The following is a 13,753-nucleotide window of genomic DNA, read 5'->3' as shown; positions in this document are numbered from 1 at the left end:
CACATGATGTGGGAGCAGGATATGAAGAGCCGCATTTTGGGCAAATTGAGGGAGAGGCAGTTATTTTGGAGAAATTGGGTGTCGAGGTGATAAGTGTTCTTGGTGAACAGTGGGATTGGTGCTCTGCTCTGGGTGACCAGTATGTTGGAGTTTTGTATCTCCCCCCCCCCCCCCCCCATCCATCCTCCACTTTTAAATAGTTCACTTTCCACTACCTCCAGTGTGATGTTGTCCTCCATATCTTCATCCCTTTTCAGCAATCCAAAGGGAACATCCCCCTCAGCACCATAGTCTATTCAATCACCCCTTCCTATAACATGGTACAACTTTTTTAACTGCCTCCCTTGAGAGCAAATGTTCTGAATGCCTCTTCTAGGTGGAATAGTGATATTTCTTGTACTTTCAATTTAATATACTGTATTTGCTGAGCATAATGTGGTCTACCCCACATTGGGAGAGCAGATTAGGTTATCACCTGTTCAGCCTGCAAGTGTGACCTTGGCTTTCTGGTTCTTAATCATTTATTTCTCCACCTCCTACTGTTTTTTGCCTTCTAAACTGTTGTATTGAGGCACCTCCTCTTTCCGTTAGGCACATAACTTTCTGAATTCAACATTTGAGTTCATATTTCAAATTTGAGTTTATTGCCTCTATCCATTTAATTACCTTCATCTTTAGCCTTGCACCATCATTTCTTTTGTCATGTAATTTTTCCTGTCTCCTACAAAAGAGCAACCTTTTTTTTTGTTTTCACCCCCTCCTTGCCTGCTCTTGTTCTCTTTCCTCACCTCTGGTTTAAAATCTGTTATCACTAACATTTCTCTGCTCCAACAAAGTCATCAACTTTCCTTTAGATGCTGTATGACCTGAACACTTCCAGCATTTTGTTTATTTCAAATTTCCAACCTCTTTTATCTCTCATTTTGGTTTTGGTGGTACCTGACAAGCACCACGCATAGCAATTTTGCAAAATTATGCTCATACAATCTAACATTTGGGTTTTAAGCTAATTTTGGTGTTTTAGATTTATCCAGGTATATGCCGATCTATTTGTCTCCAACCTATCCTGCCTATTCAGCTTGGCTTTCTTGCTAAATGATTTGCATTTCAATTGCATGAACATGTGAAAAAAGGAGGAAATACCTACTGGTCTAGTAAGTCTCCAAGTTGAGACATAGGTCAACTTCCAAAAACTCTGCGCAAGTTTCTATTTAGGGAAATTGATTCCCAACAGCAACAAAGCTTCATGACCTGTAACTGACACCTGATGCTTCTAATCGCAGCTATTCCATGACTTGGCTCCATAATTAGCTGGCCACAGGAACTCTTCCATCAACTCGGCAATAAATCCACATTTGAAGCATATTTTGGTAGTCTATTCCTGAGGTAGATGAGGTCGTTACAGAATGTTTTGCTGTAGACAACATAAATTCACCTTGAAGGATGGGATGACTTCTGAAAATGCAAAGGAGGTTGTATTGTTTGGAGTTGGTGCCTATCTGCTGCTGAATTGAGTAGGCGGCAGTCAAATTCCTCCCCCTCTCATCGTCGACCCCCAAAGCGCACAAGTGGAAGGGGTGCATTGTATCTGGAATGGATATTTTGTATCTAGTGACAAAAATAAGGTTCACTTAAAGCATACCAATCCTTTAAAAACCTGCCTGCAACCTCCATTGTTTGGTAAACCTCATGTTATGCCCAAACTTAATATGCCCAAGTGCAAGATGTTATATTTTATAAGTATTTTCATCTGACAACTGTGAAACAGTAACTCGAATTAAGTTGCATTTTTGAGTTTTGTAATCTATTTTCCTGTGATTCAGAATCACAGATGTACTGTAAGCCCCATATTGCCTTTGGATTCAGAATGTGCCATTACCTGCCCAGCATCTAAATAGATGTAAGTGCATAGGTCAGAGCATTCTCTTCTGAATTCTGATTTTAATGGATATAATACATGCCTTTGTATGATTGGTTTCCTAATCTTAAATTAACATCCCAGTCATAATATTGCATTGGCATTTAGTACCATGGTGGTACTGGTCCTGCAGTTTCATAGAATCCCTACAGCACAGAAAGAGGCCATTCTGCACATCGAGTCTGCACCGACCACAATCCCACCCAGGCCCTACCCCCATATCCCTACACATTTTACCCGCCAATCCCTCTAATCTATGCATTCCAGGACACTAAGGGGCAATTTTAGCATGACCAATCAACCTAACCCACACATCTTTGGGCTGTGGGAGGAAACCGGAGCACCCGGAGGAAACCCACGCAGACACGAGGAGAATGTGCAAACTCCACACACACTGACTCAAGCCGGGAATCGAACCCAGGTCCCTGGAGCTGTGAAGCAGCAGTGCTAACCACTGTGCTACCGTGCTGCCTGTGCAGTTTGGCAGAACTGAAGTAATCTGGGGTTTTGCAAAATTGGAAGAGTCTAAAAATGTGCAGGTTAGGTGGATTGGCCATGATAAATTACCCCTGTGTCAGTGGGACTAACTAGGGTAAATGCATGGGGTTCTGAGGATAGGGCCTGGGTGGGAGTGTGGTTGGTGTAGACTCGATGGCCGCCTTCTGGACTGTAGGCTTCTATGATTCTATCGATAATGATATTGTCATAGAGCTGAGGGGATGGTCATGGTGTCAAACATTACTGGATGAGAACAAATCCTTTGGGGACATTTGGTGCATAGGGGGAACCTGGCACAGCAGAATTGGGAAGTGAAATAAGGGATCTCTTACTGGGGAATTCCTGGTATTACTAAGTAGTTCCAGCAAACAAATTTCTAAGAAATGAGCATTGTTTCCTACTGTGTGTCTCGGTTTCTGTGAAATTCAAATTTTATCTGCAGAATTTTTAAAAATGCATCTTCCAGCCCATTTCAAAATGTAGGGAAAAACAAAATTGAAAATCATGACAATGACAAGTTTTACTCTTTGGAAAATTTTCTGTAAAGAATTATTCTTTCCAAGTTTTAATACTCTTTACACTAACAAAATGAAGCACATTGCTCAACATGCCTTCTGTGTGCCTATCACGCTTGCTCATCAAACTACTTCTGTTTGAAGTAGGAACAACATTTGATCACATTCGTTAGTTTTTTATTTCTGACCTTTATTAAAGCTAGTTAGAAATCATTAGAAGAAAATTCAAGTGCCCTCCAAAAGGTGATGGTGAGCCACAGCTTTGAACCATTGCCGTCCGTGTTGTGTAGGTACACCACATTATTAGGGAGGGAGTTCAGGAAGGATGGTGAAGGGACTGCAATACATTTCCAAGTCGGAATGGTGTGTGGCTTAAGAGGGGAACTTGCAGGTGGTGCTTCCATGCATCCGCTGCCCTTGTTTTTCTAGGTGGCAGAGTTTGAGGGTTTGGAAAGTGATGTCGAAGGATTCTTGGTGAGTTGCTGCATGCATTTAGATGTGCATTGTGGTGGAGGAATTGAATGTTGAAAGTGATGGATGGAGCGCCAATAAAGCAGGATGTTTAGTCCTGGATGGTGTTGAGCTTCCAAGTGTTGTTGGAGCTGCACTCATCCAGGCAACGAGAGAGTATTCCTCCACATGCCTGACTTTGCCTTGTGATGGTCAGAGTTTTGAGTCAGAAGGTGTTACTTGCTGCAGAATTCCTAGCTTCTGACTCTTGTAACCATGGAATGTTTAGGTCCAATTCAGTTTCTTGTTAATGGAAATCCCTTGGAAAGTGGGAGATTCAGCGATGATGCCATTAAATGTTAAGGGAGATGGTTAGATTCTCTCTTGTTGGAGATGGTCATTGCCTGGCACTTGTGGATCATATTTGATGCCATTTACCAATTCATGGCACAGTGTTGTCCAGGTCTTTCTGTACATGGGCATGAACTGCTTCAATATCTGCATAGTGTTGAACATGGCACAATCATCAGTGAACATCCTCATTTCTGACCTTATGGTGGATGGAAGGTCATGACTTAAGTAGCTGAAGATGGTTGGGCCTGGGACACTGCTGAGAAATTCCTGCAGAGATGTCCTGGGATGGAGATGATTGACCTCCATTAACAATAACCATCTTTCTTTTGTGCTTGGAATAACTCCAACCAGTGGAGAGTTTTTCCTCTGATTCCCAGTTTTGCTAGGGCTCCCTACTGCTACACTGTCAAGAGCTGCCGAGAATATAAAGGCAGTCAGGCAACTCCCTTCTGGGATTCAGCTCCCTCTCGTACAGGTTTGGACCAAAGTTTTAATGAGGTCAGGAGCCGAGTAGCCCTGAAACTGACCCGCAGATGGATAGTCTGAGCAGGTTATTGCTAAACAAGTGCCACTTGATAGCATTATTAACCCATTCTATCATTTTGCTGATTTGAGAGTAAATTGATGGGTGATAATTGGGCTGGTTGGATTTGTACTGCTTTTTATGAGCAGGACACCCTGGGCAATTTTCCACAAGTCTTTGGAGCCCATTGTTTTTGCAGTATCCAGTGCCTTCAACTGTTTTTGGTATGTGAAATGAATTGGATCAAGACTAGCTGATGGTGAGGTGGATCATCCACTTAATTTCTGGCTGAAGTTTGTTGCAAATGTTTCAACCTGGTCATTTTCATGTGCTGCGCTCCACCATCGTTGAGGTTGGGGATATTTGTGCAGCTGTCACCTCTTCCAGTTGTTTAATTGACCCCTCCCATTCATTACTGGATGAGAAAGGACTGCAGAGCTTGGATCTAATCCGTTGGTTGTGGGATCGCATAGCTGCATATTGCATGCTGCTTATGCTGTTTGACATGCAAGTAGTCCTGTGTTGTAGCTTCATCAGGTTGACACTTACTTTTTGGGTATGCCTGGTGCTGCTTCTGGCATGCACACCGCACTTTCCATTATCAGAGGATCAATCCTGGTTCAATGTGCAAAATGAATTTAAACTTGCCTAATAAAACTGTCATCTTTGCATCTTATATCTGTATTCTGTCTCGTTTAAATCAAACAGTGAAGACACACTTTTTTTAAAAAATGAACTTCGCTTGACATTTTCCTACCTGCAAGATAAAATAGCTCAAGATTGGCAATGCATATCACCACATCAGACAGTGGGAACCAGACCTGACAAGTGCATAGCATTTATAATGGAAAATATCATGATCCTACTTTGGGATAAAGCTAAGTCATAACTACTGCTGGGCACTTTTCTGGCCCTGAAAAACTCATTTTAAAAACATGGAATTTATTTTTTTTAAAGTCTGTTCATGATATTTGATCTCATACCTTAATATCAACGTGCATGTTCTAAGTGAATTATAATTTGTCTTCTACTTCATGGTTTGTTGTCTTAAAATTCTTTAATCTGGTTGGTGGATGAGTCTGCTTGCTTGACCAGCTGCTCCTGACCACCACTTCTGCTATCATGATTGTGCTTGGAGTTCAACAAAGTTCAACACTAACTATAATACACGATATAAACTGACAGATGAACAATGATGCCATCAATAAGTTTCTAATGACTGACCTGTTTAAGACTTAAAATTCTGAGTGCTGTTCGTCTCAACTTGTTCATCTTTCTTCTGCAAACGCTGAACATTGAGAAAACGCGTTAAGTATGTATGATGGAGAATATTTTGGAGCTAACTTTCTTCATGTTCATGATTCCTCCTCCTCTTCCCCAGATGGCTTTGCTGCAAGGCTTCAGGTACCTCTTCTCACTGGTTTGAAAATCCTTCTTGTCATGGGAGGATGACACTTTCTACAATACTGAGCTCTTTATACAGCCTGTCCACGTCCATTTGTTTTTAAGATTGCACACTTAAAACACCATCTCAATTCTTCAAAGGACACGGTATTTACAAGGGCTAATTTGGACATTGTTCTGGAAGCTGTTTTCAGACAAACTTTGTCACTCGAGTACTTGGAACAGTGTAGTATAGGATCAGACCCTTTGGCCCACAATGTTATGCCGAACATGATGCCAAATTAAATTGCAGTCCATGAATAGTTTCAGAACATTGTGGAGAAAGTGATAGTGAAGCTCAGCCTATTCATTGATATGCTATAGTATTTTGGGGCACTCTTCCTCACCTGAACTCCAAAATTGGCTTGTCAGGGGTTCCTAGCAATTTCAGTTCATGGTTGGCTGTAGAGAAAAGCAGCCAACTGATCACAACATGTCTCAGATTGTACTCTACTTCAAGGTCACAGAAACCCCACAAATGGTAAAGTAAGCATACTGTACATCCTGCGAATGATATTTCCGACGGTATTTTGTTACCTAGTGCAAATATGAGCCAAACAGTTGGCTGTAACAATGTCCTTTAGTACATCGTTTAGTTGTTGGTCAATGCTACAGTAGTTTCTGTAGTTGTGTTGCCAGTTGAATACATGCAAAGTCTCCCAGGCTAAGATTGAATGCACTCGGTTTGGATACTACTACTGTTGCAATTGCTTCCAAAGTTTCCTAGTTGCCACTTTAGAAATCCAGCTGTAAGTGCCTCACTGTGACTCGGATGTATGTCCGAGAAAGTCTTTTGCCTAGGTTTCTCAGCTTTGATACAGAAGAACATGAGATTTTACTGCTCTACTAATGGAAACATGCCTTCAATGGGTCTTTTGCATCTGTAGTGGACATCATGTAAGCCTGATTGGCAACCAACTTCAAACTTATCTTCCTCGCTCATTTCTTCCATAAGATTTTTTTCAATCAACACCAGATGAATAAACTTGCACTCGAAGGATTTCTTCTCTTCACCCAAGTCATTTTCCAGTTTATCCACAAGATGTTCCAGTGTCTTCACACATTCATTTTCTTCCTATTGACATTTCAAAAATAAAATTTGTTTCTGCTTAATTTTATCCAAGTATTTCCTGACCTTGTTAATCTTTTCAGTTAGCTCAGCAACTACTCTGATGATTTGTCATCTTTGTTTCCTAGTCATTTGTGGAACCTTTAAGCCACTTCCTATGTCCATTTTAAAATCTTTCTTCCATGACTATTGACTGTTCTTTAGACTTCTTCAATTCACTCATTAGATTCGCAATCTGTTCTATAAAATTTTCTCCAATTGCTTTTAAATGCTGGATCTACTCTTCATATAAGTATCGGCGTTCAAGAACCTCATTGCTTTTTTCATGACTTGGTTCTAACAGTTCACCAGACTCGCATTTTAACTCTGCATTCAACCAACTACTGTTCTGATGTACCAGCAATTGATTTTCCTGTTAAAGGTGTTTTTCACAAAATTTCATAGACTTCTGATGCTTGAAGTTTGATTTTTTTTACTGAAGATTTACTTTTTTGATTTTGCTTCTACAAGTTTATCATTTAGACATGCCAATTGTTCATCCTATGATTCTGTCAGTTTTTGTTTGCAAACTCATCTTTCATGCATGAAAATTGCTTCTCTACACTGATCAGGTTTTCCTTCAACTGCTTAGTATCAGAGTTTTGTAAGATTTAATTTATTGTCACATGTATTGGGATACAGTGAAGTGTGTTTCTTGTGTGCTATACAGACATAAAACACACTGTACATAGAGGAGATGGAAAGGAGAGGGTGCACAATATACTGTTGCAGTTACAGATAAGAAGAGAAAGATCAGCTTAATATCTGATGGAGCAGGGAAGAAGCAGTTCTTGAGTCAGCTGGTATGTGTTCAGACCTATGTATCTTTATCCTGACAGACAAAAGTGAGAGTGTATGTCCAGGGTGTGTGGCATCCTTGATTATGCTGGCTGCTTTTCCGAGACAGTGAGAAGTATAGACTGAGTCAATGTATGGGAGATCAGCATGATCAAACTGTTGTTGCCATGTTATCGTTTCTACTAGCCAATCATTATCCAGTTTTAAATCTACCATTTCAATAGTCGAATGATGAACTAGTGCCATAAATTGACTTTTTCCACAAAAGAAACAGATTTATAAAATCCATGAATATCTCCTATTAACTTTTCATTAAATTGGAACACAAGTTGCATCTATAATTGATCTGCCCCAGTCTCTTGAAATATTAATTAATTTGTTTTATTGGAGGAACAGTTTTCCCTTTGAGGTAAAACATTTAGAACCTCGAATAGCCTGACTCCCTTTTACTGTAGTCAAAGAATTTTCTGGACTATACTGAGTCAAATCCCCCTTCCTAGTAGATTCTGAGGAAACATGTCTCATCTGTACCATTGTTACAGTTTTCCTGATACATTTTCTGACGATTGCTCAAATGTTATTACTGCTACTGGTTTACCATCCAGCTTCCAATAATGGGTTTTGAGGTGTCCTGTCTTATGGCAATACAAACATTTTCTTTCTTATAGTTCTAAATGTTAATTAATAAGCTTCTGGAATAAGCTCATAAGCAGTCTTTTTAAACACTCCATCGTCTGCAGAATGCTCTTCTGACTGACTAGTGCACACATTCTGGGCTGAAGATACAAGGAAACTTTGTATCATTAAGGCCCCAAGAATTTTGTGACCACTTCAACTTCACAGATATCTTCAAATAAGGTGAAATATCTTTGACTCCTTCAGTAAATTTAGGCACCAAACGAACACTCGGTTAAATCAAACTCAGTGGAATCAGAATCATCCTCTGAACCACTATTTTCTTTCAAGCTTTCTCTGGCCCAATCACGTAATGAGGTTTCATTTTCTCTTTGCACTCAAGCATTTTGCATTTCTTTCCTCTTTTTTGTCAAGTTTCTTTTTCATTTTTCAAGTTCAAGCTTCTGCTTTTTTCTCATTCTTAGCTAAAATTTAGCTAACTCTAGCTTTGAAACACCAATTTCAGGTTTCTCTCTCCATTCTAAATGCTGGGTAATTACTTGAATATATCATCCTCATGAGATCGTGCTTTTATTTCTACCTTTTAAGTTATCTGCTAACTCAGTATAAACTTAGTCAAGGATTTCAAATAATCTACTGTTACATCTTCTCCCAGAAAAGTCTTAGCAACAGTCAAAGCCATTTTTGAGTTCCAACCCAAATAAAACACTTAAATAATCCTGTTCCTGTACCTCCACGTACTTGTTTCTTTAAGGATTCATAGATCCCACTGAAATTGAAGGATCTTTGTTACCAGTCAAGCCCCCTCTTAATGATCCCGGCTGATTTTAAAATTGGACAAGTCAGACTCCAGAGCAAAGCCTGGCTTGATAGATCCTAACTTATTTTAGAAAATGTGGGTAAGTTACTGAATAAATTCATAGGAATCTGCTGATGAACTTAATTATATAAAATTAAAAACTATATTACAGCAGACAAAAAGGTTGAAAAGACCTCAAGGAAAAAATTCAAATATTCCACTATCTTCACCCCAACTATCTCTTTACAAACACACATTTGGAAAGATGAAACAATTTACCATGTCCTATCATATTCAAGGTAAGCATGCAGTACATGTACAAACCAACTGGCGAACTGCAGTCAGACATGTCACACTCCAAAGTAAATGATAGATACAACTAAAGCAGATTCTCTGGGTTTCTCAACAGCCCACCCACATGCTTGTTACATTGTGAACCAGCAAATCTCCCTGAAATTCTGTGTCTCAAGGGTATTCAATCTCCACATTTGAAGAATTTGCCATTGGAATTCTCTTCAAACATTGCTCCCACATGATAGCTTCAACCAAGATCCAGCTCCAGGGTTTCAATCTCACCCTTTGAGACTTCTTTCTTCTGGATCTCTATGTGCACTCAAGCTTCACCTTCCAAAAAGGAATTTCAGATTTCTGGCCTTGGAGCAGTGGTGTCCTGCTTCGCAAATACCTGTAGTAAGGAGTCACCAACTATTGGTTGCCTTCTAGGATCTTCAGGGCCTCTCAAGCCCACATTGCTTTAGATTTGCTTGCTGTAGCGCTCTCACTTTAATTTGGAGCCTATTGTTCTGTTCCCTTTACTTAACAGGCTCTGTTTCTGATCTCTGTCCTTGTCCCTTTATCTGGGACATTCTGGGACCTGTTTCTGCCTCACTTCCTGGTTGAGATCATCTTTGTTTAGGACCTCTTCCTACTGCCCTCCCCATGTCCTGTTCTTTAGGACATCGCTCTAATGGTGCCCCTCTTCAGGTTATCTGACCTGCAGTTTCACTTTTCTTCTGCGTCAGCTGGTTCCCGGCCTGAAGATGTGAAAATGGATGAGCTGTACAGGCTGGCGTGTATGCCCTTTCCTGACTGGTGCATATGCAGAAGTTTTAGGGCCCTGAACTCTGATCTCCCAATCTAAACTAAAGATAAATATCAGAATTTGTTATGGTAATCCAAGTGCTTCTGAACACAATATAGCCCAAGAACATTCTTGCTCCGTGTTTTCACCTGTTTTCCCAAAGTCAAGTCTTTTGGAGGAGTTTTTAGACCATAAGATGTAGGAGAAGTAGGCCATTCAGCCCATTGAATCTGCTCCACCATTCAAATGAGATCATGATTGATCTGAAATGATAATCCTCAACTCCACTTTCCAACCTTTTGCCTATAACCCTTGATTCCTTGTCTATTTCAGATTTGAACATAACTCAGCCTTCTACAGTAAAGAATTTGTCAGAAAAAATTCTTCTGCATCTGTCTTAAATGGGTGACCCCTTACTCTGAGATTATGCCCTCTAAACCTAGACTCTCAAGGGGAAAAATCCTCTTGGCACCTACCCTCTTAAGCCCCGAAAATCCTATGTGTCTCAATAAGATCGCCTCTCATCTGAACTCCAATGAATATAGGCTCAACCCATCATAAAATCCCTCCGTACTTGGGATCAACCTAGTGAACCCTCACTGCACTGTATCCAATGTCAGTATATTTTTCCTTCGATTAAGGGGTTCAAAATTGTTCACAGTATTCCAGGTATGGTCTAACTAGTGTAGATTTCTTTTATCAAGTTGTATGCTGCTGTTGATGCTCATTGAAGTCTGATGGTTCCATTGTCGACTTTACATAATTCAGCAGCAGTCACTTTATTGAATCAAAGCAATGTATGCAATTTAAAAAAGCTCCTTGATGATGCACTTGCACTTCGTTAAATTTATGTTTTTCCATCAAAATGTGCTGATTCACATCATCTCAGTGGCTGACATTGTTAGCACAATAGTACAAAGTGCAGACTGCATGCTACTCGAGATCTCTCATTTCTTTGCATTCTTTTAATGTCTTTTAAAAGATGTTCGTCTAACGATTTCAGCTTGAATGTCTTGAGTATTTTGAATTGGTGAATGATGGTGATGAGGACAATAGGATTCTCACATTCTCTCTCTCCCACCCCCCACCCCCCACCCCCATTGGGAAATTGCTGACCACGGAAATTACCTTAAATAAGTGACATTGATATTTCTGATGAAGCTGTTAGGAAAATGGTTCAAAGTTCATCTTGTAACACGGGCTACATCATAAGGATATATGGACAAGGTCTTTAAGGATTGATCTTCTCAGGCACTTGCAACCTCAATGATTTCATGACTTTGATATTGCAATGTAGCTGATAGGGTGGGACCTTCCAGTCTCTAATCATTTAAAATCATCTCCATTGGTTGGCAACCCGTGACTAGTTTTGGTGATTAAACATCATCCCATTCCTTGGGTGGGTGTAACATTTTCAGCTTCAAAATAGAATCACTGAATAGTTACAGCGCAGGAGGTCATTTAGCTTGACTTATCTGCATTGGCCATCTGAAGGAGCAGCTAATTTTTGCCAATCTGTATCTCCTCAATGTTGCCCTTCAGTCGTCTTTTTAGATAGTAATCCATTTCCCTCTTGGATGCCTTGATTGAAAAAGCATCTTGCTGTGAGAAGAAAAAAATTCTCATGTCTCCATTGCTTTTTTTTTTGACAACCTTAAATCCAGTACCCTCAGGTTCTCCATCCTTGCCCAATGATTTTGTATACCACAATCAGACCTACGGTTCCTTCGTAGGAAGTTCCCAGGACTTTGATCTTAACAGCATTGTAGGCATACCTATACATGATATGGAGATGCCGGTGTTGGACTAGGGTAAGTATAGTAAGAAGTCTCACAACACCAGGTTAAAGTCCAACAGGTTTATTTGGTAGCATAAGCCACAAGCTTTTGGAGCAGTGCCCCTTCATCAGGTGAGCGGGAGCTTTGTTCACAAACAGGGCATGTAAAGACACAAACTCAATTTACAGCATTCCAACCATTATTTTGTAAATTGAGTTTGTGTCTTTATAATGCCCTGTTTGTGAACAGAACTCCCACTTACCTGATGAAGGAGCAGCGCTACGAAAGCTTGTGGCTTGTGCTACCAAATAAACCTATTGTTGAGAGACTTCTTACTGTACCTCTACATCACAGGGACAATAGCAGTTCCAGAAGGTGGCTCATCATCACCTTCACCTTCTGAAAGGCAACTAGGTATAGCAATAAATGCTGGCCGAGCCAGCGATGCCTACAACCCATGGAGGATTTGTTAAAAAGGGCCTGTGGTTGGAATGGAGTTGGACAAACACTAAAACGCCCGGGGAGTGTGGGTGGGTGGGTGGGGGGAGAAGCAGGCACTTTCTCCCTGATAAGAGATAATGCGCACATTACCTCCTGACTGCTTCCTCGGCTGGCGGCGCTGCTAAGGAAATGACGCAGAAGCCGGAAGCGGCGAGTGTTTGGCGCGGTCTCGGGGCAGTTGTCTGGCGGTTTGGAACCTTGCACCCTTTTAAACGTTGGAAGCGGTGGGCTCGAGCTCTGTCCGCGCGCCATGCCCCCCAAGCCGCCCAGGAGAGCGGCCGCCGGCGCCCCTGAAGAGAGCGTCTCTCCGGGCAGGTAAGAGCCAGTAAGGCGTCGGCAGCTTGCTCGTTGCTGTCGGCGGCCTGACTCCCAAGTTCAGCACACATGATCAGGAATATAACGGGGGATTACTCGGCGTTTACCGATCAAGGGGCTGCCCCCCCCCCCCCCCCCCCCAACACACAAATCCGGCTTCTTTCTTTCTCTCTCTCCCTCCCTTTTTGCACCTCTTGGTGTGACTCTTTTCCTGGGTTAACAGCTGCTGCACGGCATTGTGAGTGGATCATCACTCCGGGAAACCTTTCAGCACGATTGCGGCGCTCAGAATTGATTTGTTTCTGTTTTCTCATGCTACTACGGTAGTAACCTGACTCGGAGCCCCACTACTTACTGTCAGCACTGATTCTGTATGAGTGAATCTCTATTTCATGCCCGTTTGCTGGTTAAGAAAGCGCATCGTCCTCTACAAATTGTAGCAGGCTGCTGTCTTATGCAATCAATGAGACTGATAGGACAGCGATTTTTTTAAATGAAGGGTAATCAATAGTACCAGCAACGCAGCATAATACACCGTTGATGAGCACCAACTTTTTCACTTAAAATTTCCCTTGAAAAAAGACTTGCATTTTTACAGTACCTTTACGACCTCTGGACACCCTGAGGAAATTCATTTGAAAGGGAAAGTATTCACTGTTGCAGTGTAGGAATCTTGACAGCAGACAGGAAGATCGCACAAACAGCAATCTGACAATCTCAAGATCATCGGTTACTGTGATGTTGGTTGATCGGTTTCTGTAATGTTGGTTGAGGGATAAATATGGTCTCAGGCCACCTGGGATAAAATACCTACAGCTCTTCAAAATAGTTGCATGGGATAATTTCATGTCCACCTCGGAAGGTAGGTGGGGCCTGGTATTAATGTCTGGTCCAAAATATGGCACTTCTGACAGTGCAGCATGCTCAATAGTGCACAAGGCAGGGCAGGGGCCATACCAAGCTGTGATACAACCAGAAAGAATGCTTTCGATGGTACATCTGTAAAGGTTGGTGAGAGTCGTAGCTGACATGCCAA

The 13,753-nt window shown here is 41.3% G+C and overlaps 1 protein-coding gene across 1 annotated transcript in view; it reads left to right on the top strand.

Moving 5' to 3' along the window:
- Nucleotides 1–12,539: 12,539 nt before the first annotated feature.
- rb1 (retinoblastoma 1) overlaps nucleotides 12,540–13,753 on the top strand; it is a 248,621-nt gene continuing 247,407 nt past the window's right edge. The window contains exon 1 of the mRNA XM_078232189.1: nucleotides 12,540–12,717. Within this exon, the coding sequence (XP_078088315.1) occupies nucleotides 12,653–12,717 (65 nt within the window). The 5' untranslated portion in view covers nucleotides 12,540–12,652. The remainder of the gene's footprint in view (nucleotides 12,718–13,753) is intronic.

This window comes from Mustelus asterias, chromosome 17 (genome assembly GCF_964213995.1).
Source record: "Mustelus asterias chromosome 17, sMusAst1.hap1.1, whole genome shotgun sequence".
Taxonomy (NCBI): Eukaryota; Metazoa; Chordata; class Chondrichthyes; order Carcharhiniformes; family Triakidae; genus Mustelus; species Mustelus asterias.
The sequence above is the reverse complement of the archived record's forward strand: the minus strand, read 5'-3'. Positions and strand labels throughout refer to the sequence as shown.